Here is a 25,167-nt window from a genome sequence, read left to right as displayed (position 1 = left end):
TCTTTCCATTTTTGGGCAAATATTATTGCGGCTGTAGTTGCATACATAAATAAGTTTCTATATTGTTTAGGTAGCTCTGATCCCACAATCCCCAGAAGAAAAGCTTCTGGGTTCTTTTAAACAAATTTTATCTTTTTCAATTCATTATATATCATTTCCCAGTAAGCTTCAACCTTATTGCAAGACCACCACATATGGGAAAAGGTACCTTCTTTCTCTTTACATTTCCTTATTCAATTTTGATTTGTACATTTTTGCCAATCTACTAGGTGTTAGGTACCATCCATACAATATTTTCATGTAGTTTTCTCTTAAACCATAACATGCTGTACATTTATATCTGTCTTCTACATGCCTTGGTAATTGTTTTTTGTTTTTTGAGTGATAAAGTCTGAGTAACTTGTAATGTTCATTCCTCAGTCAACTGCTGCTTACTAGCCTACTAGGGGCATCATAAACTTCCTCTGTTTTTTTGCTTGAGAGCTGTACATTTATAGGCCTATATAGTCTTATTTTGTGACAGATTTTGTTTTGCTTCACAGATAATATGGAATAAATGTTTCACCTTGCTGTTGACACTTGCAGCCCTGCACAAGAAGTTGCATTTTTCATATGGTCATTATGGTTATGCATAACTAATGTTTAAGAAAACCATGTTTTCTAAGGCACATGGTACAAGTTGCTGAGTCATAAGCAAAGTATTTTTAGAATCCCAGGGAAAATGAAATTGTTTCACTTCAAATCTCAATATATCAGAGCTCCAGGGCAAGTTGTTCATGGTTGAGATGCAATCAATTATATTCTCAAAGTAAAGGGGGGGGGGGGAGAAAAGGCATAACATACCAAGTTCTGTTCACAGAGCAGCTATGATAAAATATGAGTAAGCAGAAGTTCACAAGCCATCCCAAATATATTTTATAAGGGCATATAATAAAAATGTTTTAAGGCTAAGTAATATATCTGCTGTGAGAATAGCAATAGAAAGAGCAATGTTTGTTTTATTACCAGCCTTGAACTGCGAAATAAAACTCAGCAATAATCCCCCATCTGGAACATCTGTGAGTTACAAAAAACCCTACTTTTATAATACCCTGGGCTAAAGAAAATTATAAGCCTTGTTCTGTTTATCTCTTGCCATTTTCTCAGAAATACGAATGATTCTCTCTGGTCTTGGATCTTTTAATGAGTTACAGACTGTTTAATATCCCTTTGTGTGTGTGTGTCTCAATAAAGTGTGTCTTATTACAAGCTTTGGAGAAATGGACTAAACTAGAATATACAATAAATATTATAAAATACTTTTATAATTGACCCCATATTTAAAATTTTCAAGTAGTGCAGTTTTTAGGTTAACCAGGTTTGGATTATTTTGGATTTTCTTCCATTATTTTATTATCTGGGGATTAGGAAACTCTGAATTTAGCAGGGGGAAATGGCAGGCTTCAACTTGGATGAGGAGAACATCATGTGAACACTGCAAAAAGGTTTAGACCAACAATTATGAAATGTTCAGACAACTCACAGTGCAGGGCAAGGGTGTGTTAAAGACACATGTGGAAATATCTGGGGACCTTATCTGAAGTGAGCAGGCAATATATATAATGAAAATGGAACTGGCTGTATAGAGTGTACTTGTTTCACTGATAGTTAATTGTTCTATATGATTTATGCTGTATTTGTGACATCATGTTATATCATGTTACTATTATTGCTTGTTAGCTGGGTTTGAATTCATTTGAATGAACAACAGCACAGAAATGTAATCAATCAAATCAAAACATGCCTTTGCAGATTTGGGAACGAAAGGCTTACATGCTGGTGACATACTGTAAATGAAAGAACATTTCTTTGCCTATGGCTTGCTCCAGACATAGAGAAAATATATTTTAAAATATATAGTTGCTGATGTCCAAAAAGTGCGTGGACAAAGCATGCTTGAGTCAGGTTCTACTACTTGGCTTTAGGACAGTTGTTCTCTGACCCTTATCTCAAGTTCAGGCCATGCTAGGCATAACTAGCCTTGAATTTGCAACTGTGGAGTTCACCTTCCAGCTGAAGGAACTTGGCAGCTTCCCTGCTTACTCACAGGCTCTTTTTGCTGTCCTGCTAGGTACTGATGGTGGACTGCAGGATATTGTTAAGCAGAAATGCTTCTTAGAAACAGACTTAGAGCAGAAATATTAGTGCTGTAATCACTGTGTGAAAGCGATGTATGAGCAGAAATGCCTGCTTGCTGTGCTGACCCAGTGGGTCTCTACATTTGGTTCTAGGTCATGTCATTCACCTGGGTCCCAGGTCATGACACCCCAGGTATCATCCTATTTGTGAAGAATAATCCAGACTTCAAACCTGAACACCTTGATCCAGTTGGGCAATATCAGCAAAGGAAACCTGCATTCCAATCCTGTGTGTGTGTGCAGTTCCAATTCAGTATCTGTATTTAGATGAGGATGTTCATGTGCTAATGATTACTACATAATTACAGTAAGCTGCTAATACATAGCCCAGCTAGAAAATTATAATAACACCAACCAGCTGTTTGGCAAATGGTGATGGGTAGCTGTATTTAGTCTCCCTGGCTCATACTTCCCTATCAGGCAGCTGACCCACACCATCTCCATTTGTCCAACAAGGCTACATGTGCACACACATTTGAATACAGGTCCCAGTTGTCTTCTTTGGGATCATGGTTATGTGTAATTTAGGATGTCGATAAAGAAAAGAATAGTGTGATTCAGTTATAGGTAAAGCCAAATATTTAATTGAAAAGGCGGTAATCTCACACTTCATATTTTATTACTAATCAATATGTGTTTTGCTCACTCTACCAGGAGGCATTGTTGATAAGGATCTCCGTCGCTACCTCAATTTACGGTTCCAGAAGGGTTCAGTGGACCACGAGCTCCAGCAGATCATCAGAGACAATCTCTACCTCCGAACAGTGCCATGTGAGTCCATGTTTTGTTTTGTCGTACGAAACTACTGGTTCTTATGGATGCAGTGGGTAACAGCAATACTAGGTTGCAGATGGAATAATCTGGAAAAATTTAGCATCCATCTAGGCTGATTATTACTGAATTTTTGCATGGAGAGTATCATGAATGAATAATTTGCAGGCCTTTGCTGGTGTTGAAAATTCTGTTTCATTTTGTAGCTGCAGTAAAGAAAGTATTGCCTGGAGCAAGTAACTTTATTGTATATAAACAACTAAATATGATCCTCGTATGGATTGCTGACGGAGGATCTTAATAGCTGTAATTTTTGAATGCATAGAATATCATTAGTGATCGTGTTTGAGAGCCAGAGTAAGGGCTACAAGTTTTTAAATGTTGGCAAGAAGAATGCAATTTGGGAAATGTTGAAAATAAGTATGTGGAATGACATTTTGTGCAGTTGCACCAGGAACTGGTTTTTACATAATCTCAAGTGATTTTCAAAGGAAAATGTTAATGTAACTCTGAAAAAAATGCCAGAGGTGTGAAGAAACTGGGGTAAGAGATTAAGAGACAACCAAATTAGATGCATCTTGTAATTGTATAGTGCTTAAAAATTAAAAAAGAAGGCTGGCTCTTTTGAACCAGCAATGGACATGTGTTCTCTACCAGGGTTGTGGTTTTACATTAGAGGCCAATATATGATGGGATGCAATAATAGGGTGGGATGCAATAATGGGATGCATCCATTTTGAAAGCAGCAATATCATTTTCTTTATTGAATTTAATATTTTTATGTCCTAAAAGAAAGGTTCACCACAAAGCATTAAACAAGACCCTTTTATATTTCAAGGGTTGTTTGTTTGTTTTAAAACAGGAAGTGAAATATTAGACCTGGAAGTGTGCTACCTGGGTCTTGTGTATGATCAGAAAGGGTTGTCTGAATGAGTAGTGCTGTTGTTTGTTGGAGGTTTGTACGTTGGCTGTCTCAGAGAAGGCATTTGGAAAAAACATTCTGACAGTAAGAGCTGTTCAGCAGTGGAACAGACTCCCACGAGATATGGTGGGTCTCCTTCCTTTGACGTTTGTAAACAGAGGTTGAATGGCCATCTGTCATGGATGCTTTAGCTGAGATTGCAGGGGGTTGGACTAGATTACTTACCCTTGGGTCCCTTCCAGCTCTATGATTGTATGGTTTCATGTGCTGGGAATAAACCTGAGATGGATCTTCTTGTCTCTAGTCTGCTCCTGGGCTACATACTGTGGGCCAGCCTAGCCACTGTATTTCTGATTAGCTATTGGTTTCCTGACATGTGTGTCACAAGCTATGGATGTGTAACTTTCAGCAGAGGCCATGTCCATAGTTTACTTGGCAGTGGGTAGAAGTCAGTATTAAAGAGTTACCCTAATTCTCTTTAACTTTTATACACAAAAGCCCTGTTCGGATATTTTGTCTGCACAGGTGATCTCGCATGTAGGAGACATAGGCTGCACACACCAGCCCCACCTGCTCAGTCCCCAGGCTACCCGTATTGAGCTTTTACACATGTTCATATGAATGTAAATAAATGCCTGCACAACCAGGGACGCTATGTTCTACTTGCATTCAAGAGAAGGTGAATCCTAGCTCCCTTCAGATCTTTTAAATGAGGGAGGATCAGGTACTGAGTGGGTGGGGGTGGGGCTTGTGTCCATGTCCCTACCACACCCACAGTTTAACCCTTTGCATGTTCAGGCAAACACTCCTAAAAATAGGAAGAGAACACACACACAGAGTGTTAGTCCAAAACTATTATGTAGTCTCCAGATGGGGATAAAATATATTACATGTTTCAGATGTGTCATACCTAGGGCTTTTTTCCAGCTGGAACTCACTGGAACTCAGTTCTGGGGCCCCTTAGGTGGGCACCATTGCCATTATAAGAGAACATGGGAGGTGTTCCTGGAGAGTTCCAGCACCTCTTTTTCTAGAAAAAATAGCACTGGTCATACCTAGCCTTTCTTTGTTCACCAATAGTGCAATTCGATATGTGTATATTTAGAAGTAAGCCCTAGCACTGCATAAGACTGTAGCTTAAGGGAGCAGTCCTATACACATGCTGGTGTATAGCAAGCTGGTGCAAATTAAGCTGGTGCAAAATTACACCAGATCCACCCAGCAGAAAGGAAAACAGGCCTTTAAAACAGTTTTTGAGTTGAGCCAATTTTGCTGGATTAATTTATGCCAGGGTTGCCAGGTTATATGACTGAGCTGAACAGGCTTAGGATGCAACCTAAGGCTCTACCTTCTGGTCCCACCCCTACCACATATGCTCCCTTTTCAGAGTTTACATTGTGTGAGCCAAGTGCCCGCCACTCCCCCACAACCATCTCCCAGGAAATAGGATACATGATACTTGTATTGACCCAAGTTATGACTGAACTTTATAGAGGACAGGTGTAAGGGTTTGGCAAGGCATTGGATATATCTGTTTGGGGTCAGCCCAAGGCAAGTGACCCAATTGACACACATCAGGTAGGAACCCCTTCCTGGGTTGCCACCTATGGCCCTCTTCTCTACCTGGGCTTCTGGACATCACAAACTCCTTCCGGATCCCTTTAACGGGATACCCCCAGTAACTGGAGGGGCAGGCAGAGGCTACAACCTCCCCTCCTCCAAAGACTAAGGCTTAACCAATGCCTTGACCACCAAAGCTGTGATGATTGCTATGGGGTAGGCAAAATCTCAGGACAGAGTTCGTTACTCCAGTGGACAAATTGCTACCCAACCCTGGGAATTTTAGTGAAGGAAACGGACCAGGTGATGGAAGCAGACTGGCTTTAAATATCCCAGCAGCGGACCAGAGTGAAGCCTTTCACCACAGTCAGGCCTACCGCTGGGCAGAATCTCACAGCCAGCCTACCCATAACTAGCCAATTTTGGGACAGGCTAAAATCCACTTCCCGGGCCAGCATGAGGCCAGTTTTGAAGTTGTGCCAGGCCAGGAGTCACCCTTCCTCCATGTCCTATGCCAGATCATGGCATGCAGTGTGCACCATCACACAAAGACTCTGGATTCTGAAAGTAAGTGTCATTAGCTTAAGATCCACCAGGCTAAGCTTGGTTGAGCTTGGGTGGAGAAGGTATGCCGTCTTATCTCTGGTTAAGCCAGGGATGAGGGAATTAGGCCTGCATAGCTCTGCTGCGTTATTAACCTCTAAGCCCAGAGATCTGCTGGATTCTAATCAGCTCATCCCAGTGGGTCTTGGCAACTCTTAGTCATTTGGGCTATATATGTTTGTTTGTTTGTTTGTGTGTTTGTTTGTTTGTTTGTTTGTTTGTACGCGCACACAGAGATACACACACCTATGAATAACATTCTACTAATCCATTTTTATATCTTTTGTTGGGAGAATGCCCAGATAGCTGGTATGCATCTTAACATTAAATTATTAAACATAAATCTACATTATTCTGATGTCAAACGGCACAGGGAGGTGTGTCATTTTTGTACAGCTGTGTGAAAAGCCTAATAAAACAGGAGCTAATTTGTCTGTGAATGAGAGAGACTGTGGAAAGGAAAGTGCATTAATTTTGAAGCTAGTTCCCATCATAGATGGCTTGTGAACTGAGCTGGAAAGTACTGTGGTAAAAGTAGAATGGGACAAAGAACAAGTCACAAGAAGCTGTGCTAGAAGCTACTAGGATAGACTAGAAAGGGTGACCAAGAAGTTGTTTATACTGATAAGGAAGGCTGCCAAAGCCTGGAGCATCAATCATAACAGATTTCAATTACTGTGATAGTGACGTGAATGGCAATGGCAAGATTTCTAAGTAAGAGTGCACGTTGTTGGAAATGGTGTTAAACCTTTTCTTTACTCCTCAGTTTATCACAAGCTGTGAACCAGAAGCAAATGCTCTAGAGAATCACAGGGCTTTCTTCCAAACCTTTTAAAGTATTTTTGGGCAAAACATTCTCACAGTGTTGGACTTTTAAAATGAAGGTTCAGTTTTATAGATCCTGCTGATAAGAATGCTGGTGATAAATTTTACCTGAAATGAAGGGAAATGCAGAGTTTTGTAGAGCGGGCGAGGACAATGTGTAACATAGGCTCACATGTTCAAGACTATACTTAGACAATAGCAACTGCTTAAATAGTTGCATCCCTTGATTTTAACCACAGGTCATGTTAAACATGCTTCTCTTGTGCATTGTGTGTGAACAGTTGTAATGGTATAATACAGTACATTCATATAGCTTGTCCTGCATATTTATTTAAATGTGTATTGAGGCCAAAGTTGAAATCTGTATTTAATGCTTCATATACTTTTCAGTCAGCTATGAGTGAATGCTGTTTTGATAGGTTCATCAGTGTTGAAGTTTCTGGGCTTTCCTCCAGATGGTATGGCCTCTGCTAATTTATTTTAAGGGTATACCATATATAACAGCAACAACAACAATGCATTTCAGGCATTCCTAGGTGCTAATATTTTTATGATACAATTTGGATGGCTAAGGTAAAAGCCTTGAATGATGGCAGTGGACACAAATAAAATAATAATGTGCAAAGAAAATTGTTGACGCGTGAAAGCATTCGATGCAGCATTGCAAAAGCATTGTAGTGAAGCCTACGAGGGCCGTAGCCACTCAAAATGTAGAGGGTTTGTGCATGACCATCAGTTTGGGCCTGCAGTGGTCACTGTTCAGTTGTCTTGGGCATATATGGTGCATTGCTTAACTGGGAATGACGTTCATATGATTTGGCAGTTCCAAATGGGTCCTGTATCCACAGCGACTGCTGGCAGCACATTCCTCGAGCTGCTGTTTTCTTAAAGCTACACACTCTTACACTCAATTATTTGAGGTCTTCTCTTGTGTATACAATATCTTACCCAATCACCTGTCTGCCCCATTTGTGAATAAGTTAATGGTGAGGGACTCTGCTCATTACACATTACGCTTACTGTGCCTTATATATTTGAAGCAGTTTTCCCCAAACCCAGTTTTGATACCTACAGTGAGTCAGGTAGTGAAAGGACTGAAGGGCCACTTCCTGCAACTTCTTTGGTCAGGTTCAGCCAATGGGTTACCGCCACCTCCCCTGCTCTGTGCAGTTACTGTTTACATTTGCTAGAGGTAATTAAATTAGACACAAAGAGCAATCACAAGCATCTTATGTACCTTGTTCATTCTCATGAAGTGAGAACAAAAATGCCTACCCATTAGACAAAAAGGTGCAAAACTCTCTCCCTCTCCCCCACCTTACCACCTTGTACTCTGTAGATAGAAGCATTCTAAGGGTGGGTGGCTGTCTGTCAGTAAGGCCCTAGGGGAAAACAATAGAAGCAAAATATGTGATTCTATCAATAGTCTTAGAGCCACCGGGGTAATATGTAATTTGCTGTGAACATGGGTAGCACAGACTAAACTGAACCTTTATTTTTTGTGTATGATTATAAATGTTCTGCTTATATAACCAGCCAAGAAAAGTGAGGTTCTCATGTAAGTCACATGTTTTGCTATTTCCCCAGTGTTTGTCATTCGCCCTTGTCATCTCCCTTGGCCATTAAGGTGCAAGATGGTTATATCAATAAGATGTTCATTATATCTAAAATTTAAAAACTAGCCATATCTACTAATGTTCCTTCTTGTAATGACTTCAGAACTGTTTGAATTGACAGGTGTGCCAATGCTAATGCCACCCACAAATTATGCCCAGATTTGCATATATGTTGTGCCAAATTCAAATTTGGATCCTCTTTTGTGGGTAGAGCAGAGGGACCATACATAAATCGGGACACACAGAGACACAGAATGTCAACAGTTGAAGCTTTCCCCACAATAATGTTTTTGTTCGAGAAATAGCTAAACCTGTAAAATTTCTGCCTGTCATACAGCTGTTAAATGCACAATAAGACTACAAATAACTCAAGTTCTATTACTGAAGGTATTTCATAAATTGTTTTTTGGCCACCAGTGCTACAAAGAGTGCAAAACCAAGTGAGTGTGTGTGTGTGTGTGGGAGGTGTGATCTAAGATTTACAGCAACTAAGGTTCAGATTTTATGCTTGTAAACTCAGTAGTTAACTTGGTGGTTTAAAAAACCACCAGTGTATTGTAAGATCATTATTTATTTAAACCGCACAACAAGTATAATAAAGTTACTAGTGCAGGTCAAAAAGTCACCCTTTTAATTTCTTTCTTTGAGCAAAAAGGATTTGAGCTGTTGACAAGAATATCTGCATTTAAGTATTTGTACCAACAGCTGCAATTTATTCTCCTATTTTCTCCCATTGGTAGAAAAGCAATGAATTACCCCCTCACTCATGTTGATGCCATAATTAACTTAACAGCCTCTCCAAATGCATTTCTCTAAAACAACACATGAACAGACTAGTTGACAATGGTGGGCTATACTATGTGGTTCTCATTTGCTGCTCTATCTCAGCAATATGAGTTTAACAACACTGGGCTGCTTTAAAAGACTCGCATAGCTCACACTCTCTCAACCACAATGCAACCCCTTGCCTTATGATATCAACTTCAGTTGCATTTGCAGTAGCACTGGGTGGGAACCTCCGGTTGGCAACTCACCAGCATGTGGGCAGGGATGGAGATATCAGATCAGCAATCAGGCTGCCCTCATCTCAGTACACACCAACCCCCAATGTACAAGGATCCCCCCACACGCGTGTGACTGTGCAGATGTGCAGCACGAGAAAATAATTAAATAAACCGACTCCAGCCCAGAAATGGCAGGAGAGAATTTGTGTCTCATGGGGAGACCCAGAAGAGATGGGAGGTTCAGCAGGGCTCTGTTTAGCCTGCTCAGCCTCCTTGCCTGACAGCTGACACATGGGGTAGTGCTGCTGCTGCCACCACCTCATTCCCACATAGCCTCCAACCCAAGCTTCAATTCCTCCTGCCTTTCAAGTTGAACTTAGCCCGATCTTTTATTCCCCTTCCTTCCCTTCCCCTCCCCTTTTTATGAAGATTACCCGCTCTGGGATCCCACAGCTAATTCTCCCCTGGTCTCCTCGCTGGCCCAAATAGGACTAATTTAGCCAGCTAACCCTGGTGATCATCTAATGTTTATTGGATGGATTTCCCCCCTAAATTGATTTTTGAATTCTGAATTTATTGTTATTCACATTTTATACTGTATTTTATGCTGGTTTTTGTTGTATCAATTAAGTGTTTAAAATTTGTTGTTAGCCACCCTGAGCCCGGTTTTCTGAACTGGGAAGGGTAGGGTATAAATAAAAAATTATTTATTTTTATTATTATTAGTTTTTTTATTTTTTATGTGCAGTCTTTTTGGTACAATTGGGAAAGATCAGCAGAGAGGGTGTTTGGAGGCATTTTAGAGGGTGGGTGCTCCTTACTTTAGTGATTTTCACTTATGAGTACGAGGTCCAGGAACATAACCCCTTCATAGGTTGGGTGGTTGCCTGTACATTAATTACTAAAGTTGTGGCTATGTTTAACCTCCAATCTATCTCGTGACTATCATTGCTTCTACATGCCTGCCTCTCTGTGCCTGGTGTGCATAAAATAGGAGCTGCAGGGAGGTTGACCACAACTGGAAAAGGAGAAAATTGACATACAGTAGGTCCCAACACACAAAGAGACACAAGCAAAGCACTATTATTCACCCTGGGAGAGAAGCTGCCGCTGTTACCGCATTTATTTATAATGCAATGTTCTCCTTCAGTATTTATGAACATCTGAGGTAAGTTGGTAGTTGGAACATTTGTAGCTTTCTCCATGGTGGTTATTAGAGGACAGCAAAGGTTCTAAAGAAGCCTCAATGAGATAATTAATGTTATTGATTCCTTGGAATTCAATGCTAAGGGGCAGGTACCATAAAAGTCTAATAAAGCTTCTGCATCTGGCAGTGATGAGCAACAGCAGTGAAAGTAGCACACAAATAGCTTATTAAGCAGAGTAGATAGGAACAAACATTATTGTGTAAGAGTTCATTGTGTTAGTTTTAAGACATAAATCTGTTAGGGGTATGGATTCAGGCTTAATGGTGGAAGGTTGTCCCGGAGGATCCTGCCACAGATAAGTGTCATTCTGGTTCAGCATGATCTCCTAATAATGTGCATTAGTAAAGAGTGAATTAGGTCTAACATAAAAGCAGGACAGTCACAACAGAATGGTTCTTTCCAATTCAGAGTTTGTCTGTCTGTCTGTCTGTTTTTGCTTTGGTTTTGATGATTAAACTCTTAACCTATAACAGCACTACTGGAAGTAGAGGGAAATAATAATAGTGCACTGCACTGACCACCTTGGATGAAAGGCCAAAAGTGTGATAAGCAAATAAAGAGCTTTTAATCCTCCTTCACCAATTCATGGTTAAGAATGTTCACACAAGCTGTAAAAAATAATTGCTTAAATAGGTAAACAAAGGCTAGGTAATCAAGACAGTGCTTTTAATAACTTTCTGTGCTCACAAGAAGGGCTTAATAGACAACCAAGTCCCTTACTCGACTCCTACATTGGTGAAAAGGAATATGTCGCCCTTGAAGTTATGCAACTCAGAGCTCATCTCTTATATATTTTGGAAAGTTGTTTGTCTCTTTGTTCTTCATGCGTTCAGGTGCCTCTTATGACACCATAACTAAATGTCTCATGCTGCTTCCTGAGATCAAGGAGGAGGTTTTTTCTATGTTTGGATACAGTTGGATGCCATTTTGAATCAAGATGGTGGACTGAACCTTTCAAAACTGCATTAATTTTAACCACTGATGTTTGTTAGTTAAAATTCACTCCAGAGCAATGCCAGTCACTTTCCACTAGGGTTGAATAAAGTCAAGTGAAGACATCTCATGGCCATAACAGATCCACAACTAGATCTCCCAGGCATCTTCACTTTTACCTAAAATGATGCAAGAACCACTCCAATTTTGATTAATTTGCAGCAGTACTGTGGGAGAGGGGCTAACTCATTTCCTTCTGTGGTGTTTCCCTGATCTAAATCCTTCCTTTTCCCCTCTCCCTGACAGAGACGGGCTCAGAGCTATCCTGAAGACACAGGAAAGAGTTTGATGCAAATAATGGAGCAGTTCCTATAGCAGTGGTTGTTATGCAAGTGTTTTGCCTAATGAAGTAGGTTTTGTGGAGTGTTTATAAAAGATCTCACTCTGCAAATAGTTAAGATAGGAATCTGGGTTTTGGGGGGGAGGGGGTTGTTTTAAAAAACACAACTCCAACATTCTCTCTATTTGATTATGCTGGCTCAAAGAAGTATTGTAAAGGAGCTCCATATGTCATAGGAAACAGATTATGTAATGCCTTATAATAAGCCACTTTTGCCTCTTCCAATTATTTAAAGATTTTAGGCAAAGGATTATAGCTGCATTAATTGGACCGTGGTTTATTGTGCTCAGACTGTGAAATGAGCACATTTTACCCTTTTTCATTATTAAACATGTGCACCTACATATTATCAACATCAATACCTAATAATTCTTGCTTTCTTATTATGAATAACTAAAAAGGATTTAAAGGTTATCCTTGCTTTTTAATTTTAGCTCTTGGTTTAACAGCAGTGTAAGATGATAACTCATAATCATAGGTTTCTGTTTTGCACAGTGGATATATATATATCTAATGAGAAAGAGAGCTCACTTTCCAAAATATGTTTGAAATCAGAGCAACAAAGGGAATCCTAATTAAGGGAAATTATCTGACTGTGCAATTAGTGTTGAGGAAGTACAGCGAGATAGTACTGATAGGTTGGAAGTAGTAAGATTAAACTGGCACATCACAGCAGATAAGTAGCCAAATCTGGCAGGATACAAATATTCAAAAACTGGCAGCACTGTTGCAGTTCATTAATGGCATTTTGTTTATATCTACAGACAGATATTGAAGTGCCAAGGTTTGTAAAGTTTGCCACATATTAAACAGATTGTAGACATTAACATGCCTAATCCTAGTGCTAGCGAAAGGATTGGGCATGTGGATTTGGCTCTAGGTTGCTAGAAGACTTCTCCGGTTTCTTTCTTTATCTGCTTCTGCCCATAAGACCTGGGCACATGTGCTTCCTACTTCCATTCCTAATTTCAGTGAGGGCTTCCTATGATTCATAAAATCAAAGAATTGTACAGTTGGAAGGGATCACAAGGGTCATCTAGTCCAACCCCCTGAAATACTGGAATCTAGAACTCTCAACTTTACCAACTGTTCTCCTTGATGGTTTTCCACTGTGTTAGATCTCCATCCTGCAGACTCTATCAGGTTTTCTGAAGTCACAGTTTGAATTAAAGTATTTTATAACATGCAGTTTAGGATTCCCTTGATCTCCAGCCATATCAGCCAAAACAGATTCAAGGTTTAAACATTAAGATAATAGGCTATTTTTTTTTTTGAGGGACGCGGAACTTAATTTTCTCTCTCTCTTTCTGTTTTCACTGTTCACTTTTGTGTCAATGTCATTACTTTGTGTGCGATGCTGTCTAATATATATGTTTCCATGACTTTAGATTATGTTGTGTCATTGTTTTAAGGTCTTGTCATAAAGCTGCCACCTTGTAAAAGTAATGGTTTCCTTTCAGTACCACTAGACCCTCTTTCTAAAAACTCCAGTTTTTATTCAACAGTGACAACCATGATTATCAGGTTTTTTTCCCCCTTCCTTCTTGCTGTACTAAATCACAGAATCCCACAATAAGTAACATAAAAACTGCCTGCCATACTTGTGTTTAAATCTCTGTATTCTTAACACTTTTTATCTGGGGTTATAGATCTAAGATGAGAGCTAAGATAAGAGCTGCTACTGTGTTCTAACTCCATTTTAGGTTGAACAGTTTCAGATCTGAACTGCAAGTGAAATCTGCCAGTGGGCACACTTTAAATCATAGTCATAGTACAAGGAAAATACATACAACAATAGACTGGCTGAGTTTTTATACTTAAAACATTATCTCTGTAATACAGATGGCAGCTGCAAAGTTTCAACTTCCTTACAAACATGAACTTTTGTAAGGAAATCATTTCCTATTGCAGTTAAAATACCCACCACCTTGCAGGACATATTCAGGAGAAGGAGTAAACCCTACACAAATCCATAGTGAAGTTCCTAAGACCATTGGATGGCATCTTGTACGTCTCCTTCCAGCCACTCCTGCAGCCAATCTGGTGCTTCTCAAATGCAAAATGAGACCAGTGTCTTCTAAATGGTATAAATGCAACCAATAAATGTCAATAAACTTTATCAAAAGCAGTCTGCTTAGAAACAATTTTTGTTCCTGTGCTCAGTTTGACACATTTCAGCCTGGATTTTATCAGCTCTGCAATGCTCCACCTGACCACACTGCTGGCAGAATCTGCTCCTAGGCCCACCAGGTCCTTCACAGGAGAGCCCTTGAAAGTGATGTGAAATATTGGTCAGTATTCTCTTTTCAGTGCTTTGGCTTTAGCCTGGAAGATATGAAATAGAAGAAGAAGAAGAAGAAGAAGAAGAAGAAGAAGAAGAAGAAGAAGAAGAATAGTAGTAGTAGTAGTAGTAGTTTGGATTTGATATCCCGCTTTATCACTACCCTAGGGAGTCTCAAAGCGGCTAACATTCTCCTTTCCCTTCCTCCCCCATGACAAACACTCTGTGAGGTGAGTGGGGCTGAGAGACTTCAGAGAAGTGTGACTAGCCCAAGGTCACCCAGCAGCTGCAGGCGGAGGAGCGGGGAAGCGAACCCGGTTCCCCAGATTACGAGACTACCGCTCTTAACCACTACACCACACTGGCTCTCTAATAATAAAAAGGATGAGAATATACAGAGTAAGGGGAAAGGGCAGAATTTATTAGTGAGAACACAATCCTTCCTCTGACTAGTAGAATCAAGTCTCTTTAGCTGCCTTCTAGGAAAACTATCTAAAAGAACAGTCTAGTGCTGTAGTTTTTGGGGGGGAAAGCCATCCTAGCATTCTTCGTACCTACGGAACCGTCTCTCCTGGTATGTCCCACAGAGAAACTTACGGTCTCCAATAAAATCATCTTGAAGGTCCCAGGCCACAGAGTAGGCTGGCCTCAACTAGAGGCAGGGCTGTGGCTCCGATCTTGTGGAACGCTCTGTCACAAGAGACTAGGGCCCTGCGGGACTTGACATCTTTCCGCAGGGCCTGCAAGACAGAGCTGTTCCACCAGGCCTTTGGCCAGGGCACAGCCTGACTCCCTCCTTTGGCAATCTTTGCGGAGCTCTGGCCCAATGGTTGCCATTGATTTGAGTTGAATTAATTTTATAATGAATGATTTTAGAGTGTTGTGTTGTACTGTTTTATTGTTGTTAGCCGCCCTGAGCCCAGCTTCGGCTGGGGAGGGCGGGATATAAATATTATTATTATTATTATTATTATTATTATTATTATTATTATTATTATTATTTTATTATTATTATTCTGTGTGATATTTCAAAGTCTGATATAGCATTGCCTTATAATTCTCCTAGAATAATATGGGAGAGCTGTGAAACTGTTGCCTTGCTGAAAACAACGTGTGGGTGGTGGATAGGATTTTACTTTGGAAGAGCAGCTGTGTTTGTGCATGACACAAAGCCATAAACTATGACTTTGTCATAAACAAATCCTCCTGTGCAGGCGCTACGTACTGGCACACGCAGCCCAATTGCTGCTTCTTTGCTTCCAGCTGGGAAAGAAACCATGGAGTGGCTGGCTTAGTGTTACATCTGAACTGGCACTCCGGGCTTACTTGCCTTCAAACAAACAAACAATGGATCAGACAGTCAAGAAGAAACCTTGCCTACAGATTGTGGTTTATTTTGAGAGAAACAACCCATGAGTGTTAGTCCAGACATAACACTCAGCCAGGCACTCTGTGGTTTGTTTCCCTGATTATGTAATGGAAGAGTGAAACAGGAGCGATTGGACTGCATGCGCCAGCACCCAGCTCAAGCACAGGAGACTTTGCCTAACCCTAGTTGATTGTGTATCATTGGGTACAAATGTTACCAATGAGAAGCTATGTAGCTGATTTCTCACAGCACATTGAGTGATACCCAACATTAGCAATTGATTTCATGGGTCTACTGTAAGTATGACTAACATAGGATGTCAGCCATTATGTAGTTATACTGGATTTCTGTTAGAGCAGTTGTTTTCAAGCTTTGTAAATTTTTGAGGATATATTGTTCTAACGTTTATATTTCTACTTGATAATATGGTTTCTATTCAGTTATACAGTATGGGAAAGCACACCTTTCGTATTGACATGATAAACATGATGAATATATCGTCACTCACCACTGATGTGCATCACCAGTTAAGACGGCAAGAGAGTGAAAACTGGCTTCTTGGGCATAGACTAAGTCAACTTACAGTTTTAGCTGTACATATTTCATAAACGAGGAGAAATGTTATTTTTTTCAATATGACATGTAAGTAAAGTTAGAATCATAACCTTTTAAAAACCTAATACTTTAAAACCTAGAAATGCACATGCAACATTTTGAAAGAATATAGGTCATAAGAACAGCTCAGAAATGTGAAATATAAACACTTGCTTTTCCCCTACTGCTTTTAAGATAAAAATAAACCTTGCCTTTTATTTCTGGCTTTAAAAACCAGAAACCCTAGGAACTCATTCATCATTTTCAAACATTTTCAGATGTTTCTGGCTTATTTTTCAAATAAAAGTGGCAGAATTCCATCCAAAGGTCTAAATCTATCTCCACTAATATTAATTATGGTGAAAGCTAGGTCAGATTCACTTGGTTTATATTACACAGAAAATAAATTATTTATTTTCCTGAATTTGAACTGGATTATTTACTGTTAGACCTGCATGGGGATTTCAGGAAGACATCAGCAATATGTGGAACTACTGGAGTCAGAGGGCTTGGCACATATGTGCAAGTATATATTTAAAATCAAAGTCTGAACTTCAAGTATCAAATAATAGGTAAGGCAGTGGGGAAAGAATATAGGTCAGTATAAAAAGCAAGAGTTACTTTTTTACACACACACACACACACTTATGCTGGAGTTTGGTACAGAAATAATAATTTGGTAAGACTGCTAGTTTTAATGCAAACAAATCCATTCTTAGTACAGGCTTAAAGGTAAAGGTAAAGGTACCCCTGCCCGAACGGGCCAGTCTTGACAGACTCTGGGGTTTGTGCGCCCATCTCACATCTATAGGCCGGGGGCCAGCGCTGTCCAGAGACACTTCCGGGTCACGTGGCCAGCGTGACAAAGCTGCATCTGGCGAGCCAGCGCAGCACACGGAACGCCGTTTACCTTCCCGCTGGTAAGCGGTACCTATTTATCTACTTGCACCCGGGGGTGCTTTCGAACTGCTAGGTTGGCAGGCGCTGGGACCGAGCAGCGGGAGCGCACCCCGCCGCAGGGATTCGAACCGCCGACCTTTCGATCGGCAAGCCCTAGGCGCTGAGGCTTTAACCCACAGCGCCACCCGCGTCCCCCCTAGTACAGGCTTGGCATGTGGCAAAAAAGGGAGTCAAGAGGCTAACACACACACACACACACACATGCTTGCTCACACAACCTGAACTTGGAGAAGAAGCAGGAAGGAAGTAAACCTGAAAAGGAAGTGATCTACTTAATGAACTAGCTAGGTCCTTCCCACAGGCCCCTCACCCCAAGTTCCAGAATTTTGTTTTTCTGCATTTGTCAACCTTACCATTGTTATCAATTACAGGACTTCACACCAAAACATCAATTTCACTTAGCCTTAATGTTCTGTTCTCCTACAAAACTAATTTTGATACCCCTTATTTCTGTTTTATTCACGTAATCCATGCTTGCACCATCCCTGCCCCGCAAACCACCAACATGGTTTATATGGGAAGGTCCCATGGCTCAGTGGTTGCTAGCCTAGGTTCAATCCATCTCTAGTTAAAACAATATTGAACAGCAGATGCTCAGAAAGACCACTCCCCAAGACTCCAGAGAGCTGTTGCCCATCAGAGGAGACCATACTGGGTTAGATGAGCAAAATAGAATGACCTGGTATGAAGTATTTTCTTGTGCTCCTTCCAACCTACCAACAATTCATGACTGGTTGGATGTCTTCCTGTTGGTGGGTCACAGTTGTCCATGCCTGAGCTCTTCATTGCTTTATGTTTTTATTCTTAAATGTATGGGTATGTGTGATGCAGCTGATCATCTTTTCCGCTAAAGATACTCCTTCGGTGCTTGAACTTGTTTATGTTTCTTCCTCCATTTTTCATTTCATGTTGACATATCTTGTGTGTCAGTACTACATCAAGCTAACTGCTTTTCTCCATTTTGCTCCCACAATCCTCAAAGCAGCATATAGGCATCTTGAGTTTTATCCTTTTTAATCACTCCCCAAAGTGCAGCTGAAGCAGGAATTAATTTGATTCCTTTTTGCCCCTGCTTGCATTTTGCTAAAATAGTATAACAACTTTTCAGTTTCCCCTGGACACTGCTATAATGTTTGTAGCATCTTAATTTCCTTTCACTCTAAATTCCTTGTGGTGTCTTTAAGGGTGTGTTGTACACAAGAGCAGTGATACTTCAAAGCTGAAACAGCCGCAGATCAATTTAGTCAGGTCCGTTAAATTAAAGAAAGAACACAAAACACTTCATGCTGCTGGCCAGGAGGATTAATAAAAGTGCAAGATTATACTGAAGAGGAGACATGAATAATTCTTAGAAATGACTCCTAGCCTTTGTGATTCAGAAGCAGTTTTCAAAAGTGCTTAAATATTTTTCATGCGCTTTATTTCTTTGTCCTCAATCTTGCATTAGCATACAATCAGAGCTCCATTTGTTTCGATCTCTTACTAAATTGCTTTGATTGGCCCACTTGCCTAATGTTGAGTGTGATTCTGACTCTGATTGCTCACAATGTTTTTTCTGTTGTTTAGGGGAGCCCTTGTGATTGGGTTTGGATGTGGGGAAGTAGTTAAAAAATCTCTGGCATCAGACACATAACACAAACTATGCCCAACTAATTTACTACATAAGATTATGGTTGTGGAGTTGACATGCTGTTGGGAAGACTCTGAAAACAGGATAGGATACAAATAGCCCCTTTTCTTTTCAGGAAAGTTGTTTGCTTTCCATGCTGGGTGAGGAGAAAGAGAAGCACCAGATTTAACTGCTCTAGTCCTCCAAATATGTATGGAAGTGAAAGCTGGACCATAAAGAAGGCTGATCGCCAAAGAATTGATGCTTTTGTGTCAGTACTGGAGGAGACTCTTGAGAGTCCCATGGACTGCAAGAAGATCAAACCTATCCATTCTGAAGGAAATCAGCCCTGAGTGCTCACTGGAAGGACAGATCCTGAAGCTGAGGCTCCAATACAGATCCTGAAGCTGAGGCTCCAATACAGAGCCTGAAGTTGAGGCCACCTCATGAGAAGTCTCCCTGGAAAAGCCCCTGATGTTGGGAAAGATTGAGGGCACAAGGAGAAGGGGACAACAGAGGACGAGATGGTTGGACAGTGTTCTCGAAGCTACCAGCATGAGTTTGACCAAACTGCGGGAGGCAGTGGAAGACAGGAGTGCCTGGCGTGCTCTGGTCCAGGGGGTCACGAAGAGTCAGACACGACTAAACAACAACAAGTCCTCCAAGTGGAATTTGTGCTTCGTCACTTATACCCTCATCTAAGGAGTTTTCGTGAAACAATATCTGTTAAAACGGAGGGGTGAAATTGGCAGACTTTTAGGTCCTATAAACAATAATTCCAGTACCTAGAAAAATGGCAGTTTTTGTGAAACGAACAGGCCGATTTTAAGAGTTCAGACTGGCGTTATACTGAACAGGCCGATTTTAAGAGTTCAGACTGTAGTTATACTGACTACAACTGATGATGTAGGCAAGCTTGTGGAGCCTATCTTGCTTGATATTTCTCTGAAATAATAGGTTATTTGCCTGAACTCAAGTTCAAGTCCCACTCAGCCATACCTACTTAGGTGGCTTTGGGCTGGTCATGGTCTCTAATTGTAAACTACCTTGCAGTTTTACAGTACTATTTTGTGAGCCCATTCAGTTGCTGCATTCCCACAACACATTATGTTCTAAACAATTTCAAAATAATAAAATAAAATAAAAGCATGTTTGCTTGTAAGATTATTTGAATGCAGAAGCCATTGCACTCGTCATTGCAGGTCATTTTCTTGTTTGTTATTTCCATGGTAGAAGAACATCTTATTTTTGCAAGTCAGGCCTGGCTCTAGCTAATTTTGGAACAAAATACAATAAGCTATGTGTCTCCTCTAATGGCTGTCCAGGGACAAATAACTCTTCCCAGGGTTAGTTCCATGTCACTTGCTTTTAAAATAAAATCCTAGGGCTAGAAAAGGATGCATTCATTTAGTAATAAATCCATTATGACCTCTCTACTGATATCTTAACATGTCTGAGTGTTACTTCAGTAACAGTATTTTCACCATGAACTTCTTTTTGGTGGGAAGAGGAATTCCTCAAAACAGAACATTTCCAGTTATAGATATGTCTTTTGTACACGCAAATAGATGAAGCCAGTGTTTTTTTCCTTAAAAAATGTTTAGGGGCACTCTCATTCCGCCTGAGACTCAGGAAACACCATGACAGGAAAGAGGCCGCCATCAGGGGTAGCAACAGAACTGACAATTCACCATGCTATTCAATGGAACTGATGATTCACCATGCTAGAGGAGAAAGTATTTTAGAAAAAAAAAACTTTTAGTTTATTCTCCTATTAGATTCACAAAATGTTTGGGGGTGTGCGTACCCCTGCGTTCCCCCAGGGGAAAAAAGCACTGGATGGAGCTGAATGTTTGTCGTGGACCAGATATTTCCAGGATTATAATCAGGACACATCAATCTCAATCTTCAAATATCCATAGTTCAGTAATATCTAGGACATGCCGCCTTTACCCCATGTGGTTGTAGTAAAAAATATAACTAGAAGCAAAGCGTAAGAATAAACGAACAGTTCTCCCAATGGAGATGGTGGAATTCCCTTACGGTTGTTACTAGGACACCTGTTCTTTAACATATTAGTGGTAAGCAGTGAGTGGCCAAGGTTGCTGATGGTACCAAATTGTTCAAGGTGGTTAAAACAGTGAGTGTGAAGAGCTCCCAAAGGATCTGCCCCAACTGGGTTTATGGGCAGTAAAACGTAACTGCAATTCAGTGTAAACAAGTGTGCAGTGATGAGGGAGGTGGGTCAAGAGTACTTGCTTCTTGCATTCAGTTCCCATGGGTCAGTATGTCTGGCTGTTAACCAGAAGGTTAATGGTTTGAGCCCACCCAGGAAAGGCTGTGGGCAGCATTCCTGCATCTCAGGGGTTTGAACCAGATGACCCCCCCCCAGGGTCCCTCCAACTCTACAATTCTTTGGCTTTGTGGCTGGGTAACCTGGCCTAATGACAGGAGACCAATACATAGAGTTTCTCCATATAAAGGGTTGCATTTTTTATAGTAAATGTTGAGTCTTTCATTCTAATGTGTATTGCCCTTTATTTATTTTATAGTTTGTGTCACTCATTTTAAAGTTCAGAAATAGAAAGGTATGTCTCCACATGCCATGTATGTGATTTTCTTACGCTTGACTGGAAAAAAGAAGCAGTGATCAGATCAGGGGAACTGTTGTGTGTGTAGCATTGCCACTCAGCTACAGGATTACCATCTTGTCATAAATACACATCATAAAATGTGTTTATTAATAATGGCTACACATATGATGTGGAAAGTTAGTGTGTTCTTTTATATATGCTCTGAACTCACAGTGCCAGTAGCTTTTTGAACATCTAAAGAGCCTTCCATCTTGACACCTTTGAACCTTCTGATCAGGCTAAATATATCTGGGGCATCTTAACCGGGTTGTGTGTCCCAACAAGGCATTATGAACTGCATTGCTCTACTCATGTCCAGCTTCTGTTTCTCAACCAGGTTTCTGTCCTTTCTGGCTCTGTCTAGTTAGCTGTGTGTTTGGGCTGGGTGCCTGGTAATTGACTCTGTAGAGTTCTTTCCCTGCACAGTTGCTTTCAGGGTTACCCATCGCCACCACATAGAAGGGCCATTATATTTTCTCTGTACAGTTTTACCCTTGCTTTTTACCCTTGCTTTTCCAACAATAATCCTTAATTTTAAACATAATGGTGTGTTTTTTCCATGATTGTTTTCAAATATATGTCAAAAATAACCACCTATGGTTTGTTGTTGTTTAGTCGTTTAGTCCTGTCCGACTCTTCGTGACCCCATGGACCAGAGCACGCCAGGCACTCCTGTCTTCCACTGCCTCCTGCAGTTTGGTCAAACTCATGCTGGTTGCTCCGAGAACACTGTCCAACCATCTCGTCCTCTGTTGACCTGTGGCTTAGCTGGGGTCAATGCAAGGGTTAAAGGATATTTGTTTGCTTGCTTATTGGCTGTGTGAGAAGGAGAAAAGCATTAGTTGGGGGGAAAGTAGTGTAGGGAAGCAAACAAGTAAGATAGCGGGGGGTTTTTGAGGTAGCTAATCTCGAGTTTACTGTTCAAGATCTGTTTTAAATGGGGGGAAACGCTCCCAGATTGTGATGGCACTGTGCCCATTAAGTAAGAGAGATCTGTAGTACAGTGGTGCCTCGCAAGACGAAATTAATTCGTTCCGCAAGTTTTTTCTTCTTGCGAGTTTTTTGTCTTGCGATGCACGGTTTCCCATAGGAATGCATTGAAAATCAATTAATGTGTTCCTAGGGAAACCGCCTTCAGAGCAGGTCCGGGGACAGTCTGTCCCCCGACCTCTTCTGAAGGCTGGGGGGGGGGACAAGGGCATTTCTTCCCACCACCAGCCTTCTCCCCGCCGCCCCTTGCTTCAAAAGAGGTCCGGGGACAGCGGGAAGCGCTTCCCGCTGTCCCCGGACCTGGGGCTGCGGGGAGAAGATCGCTTCTTCCCCGCTGTCCCCAGACCCCGCCGCCCCTTGCTTCAAAAGAGGTCCGGGGACAGCGGGAAGCGCTTCCCGCTGTCCCCGGACCTGGGGCTGCGGGGAGAAGATCGCTTCTTCCCCACTGTCCCCAGACCTCTTTTGAAGCAAGGGGCTGCGGGGAGATCGCTTCTCCCCACCGCCCCTTGCTTCAAAAGAGGTCCGGGGACAGCAGGAAGACCCGCTGTCCCCGGAGCTTGCGGGGCAAGCTTCGTCTTGCGAAGCAAGCCCATAGGGAAATTCGTCTTGTGAGGCAACTCGAAAATGAAAAAACCTTTCATTTCGCGAGTTTTTCGTCTCGCGAGGCGTTCGTCTTGCGGGGTACCACTGTATAGACATTGGCAGAATATCAGGTGTCTGTAGCTGAAGGTGTGAATGAGGAAGAATTCCTGTTGCACTGTTTCCCAATAGAATGGAGGCAATACTCCTTGATGTAGGACTAAAAGAGAAATCAGTGCTGCTTCACAAGAGGTCATTGAATGTCTGAGCAGATATTCTCACTAAGGCACACAATTTCACAGTGCTCGAAGATAGAAAATATTTTGCCAACTGTTTTATCTTTGAAAAGTCGGAGCCATTGGGAACAGCTGGCATCTTCATCACAAGCCAGCACTGCAGCTTCAATTCTCCTTGAAATTCTGGAGTTATCTTTTGTCTGTTTCACATTATTCTCTCCATTTTCATATACTGTACACACATAATAGGAGACCACAAATTAATGCTCTTTCCTCTAACCTTTCCCCCCCCCCCTTTTAACCAGGACACTCTTACAATTCATTTCTTTGTAATTCTGTTAATCTAAACCACAGTGCATGAAAGATACAAAGTAATACATATTTCCTATAAGTGAAGTCTTAGGGGCATATTCATGGAAGTGTTTCATGATTTTTATAATATGCATTAAATGATAATAATAATAATAATAATAATAATAATAATAATAATAATAGTTGGTTTAGAAGTAATTATAAATTGAAACCTTCACAATAAATGAGAAATGAGTTGCCTTTGGCTCTAAGTCATTTGTCATGGGTAGCAGCCATTCCAACAGGTTTACCTGAACTGTTTCCATCCAGGTTTATCATTATAACAACTATAGCTTTAAAAACTTTTTCCTACATCCTCATTTTTCCTCTCAATCACCTTTGCCTTGTGTGTTGTGCCTTTTAGACTGTAAGCTTGAGGGTAGGGGCTATCTTCTTTGGAATTGATCCAAAAACTGCTCTGGGAGCCTCTTTGGTTGAATAGTAGATTGAAATGCTTCAAATAAATAAAATAATATCTAAGCCGTGAAATAAAATTTGAAATTATGCTGTCAATATGCTCTACAGTAGGGACAAATGGAAGGTTTTGAACTTAGGCAGGAAGGACAAGATGCACAAATATAAAATGGGGGATACCTGGCTTACTGGCAGTACATGTGAAAATGAGCTAGGGGTCTTGGTGGACCACAGACTTAACACGAGTTAACAGTGTGATGCAGCAGCAAAAAAAAAAAAGCTAATGCTATTCCAGGCTGCATAAACAGAACTATAGTGTCCAGATCAAGGGAAGTAATAGTACCACTCCATTCTTCCTTAATCAGACCCCGCCTAGAATACTGTGTCCAATTCTGGGCACCACAATTTAAGAAAGATGTTGACAAGCTGGAATGTGTGCAGAGGAGGGCAAGGAAGATGATCAAGGGTTTGGAAACCAAGCCTTATGAGGAGTGGTTGAAGGAGCTGGTAATGTTTAGCATGGAAAAGAGGGACTGACAGGAGATATGATAGCCATCTTCAAATATCTTAAGGGCTGTCACATGGAAGAGGGAACAAGCTTGTTTTCTCCTGCCCTGGAGGGTAGGACTTGAGGCAATGGCTTCAAGTTGCAAGAAAAGAGATTCTGACTAAACATACAGAAAAACTTTCTGAAAGTAAGAGCTGTTCAAAAGTCAATCTCCCTCCGGAGGTTCATTGGACGTTTTTAAGCAGAGATTGGATGGCCATCTGTCATGGATGCTTTAGTTGGGATTCCTGCATTGCAAGCAAAGTGGATGGTTCAGAGGAGGGGTGATTTTTGAGATAGGACTAAATTTAGGAATCCAGCGAAGTGGGTTCAAATGCTGAGGTTTTGTTATAAAAAAATTAAAATAATATCACCATAATCATAGTGCTTAACAGTAGATAATACATATTTGGTCTAATTTGTTCCAAGGCCAGGGCTGTTTAGCCCGAACTCACTGGAACTCAATATAAATGTTACATGGTTATAGTATTATACTTAACAGTATTCAGGTAACATGAAAACTAAAAATTTCTATAATTTTGAAGAGTAAAGTTGCTGTACTCTAATGTTATGCTTTGCTTGTGA

General features: G+C 40.9%; 1 protein-coding gene across 18 annotated transcripts in view; it reads left to right on the top strand.

The window, feature by feature from the left end:
- MAGI2 (membrane associated guanylate kinase, WW and PDZ domain containing 2) overlaps positions 1-25,167 on the top strand; it is a 618,868-nt gene that overhangs the window by 122,128 nt on the left and 471,573 nt on the right. For all 18 annotated transcript variants that reach the window (XM_081210614.1, XM_081210613.1, XM_081210622.1 and 15 more), the window contains one exon: positions 2,832-2,948. In XM_081210614.1, the coding sequence (XP_081066740.1) occupies positions 2,832-2,948 (117 nt within the window). The remainder of the gene's footprint in view (positions 1-2,831; positions 2,949-25,167) is intronic.

This window comes from Podarcis bocagei, assembly GCF_964188305.1.
Source record: "Podarcis bocagei genome assembly, chromosome: 10".
NCBI lineage: Eukaryota > Metazoa > Chordata > Lepidosauria > Squamata > Lacertidae > Podarcis > Podarcis bocagei.
This window is presented reverse-complemented; position numbering and strand designations above follow the sequence as displayed.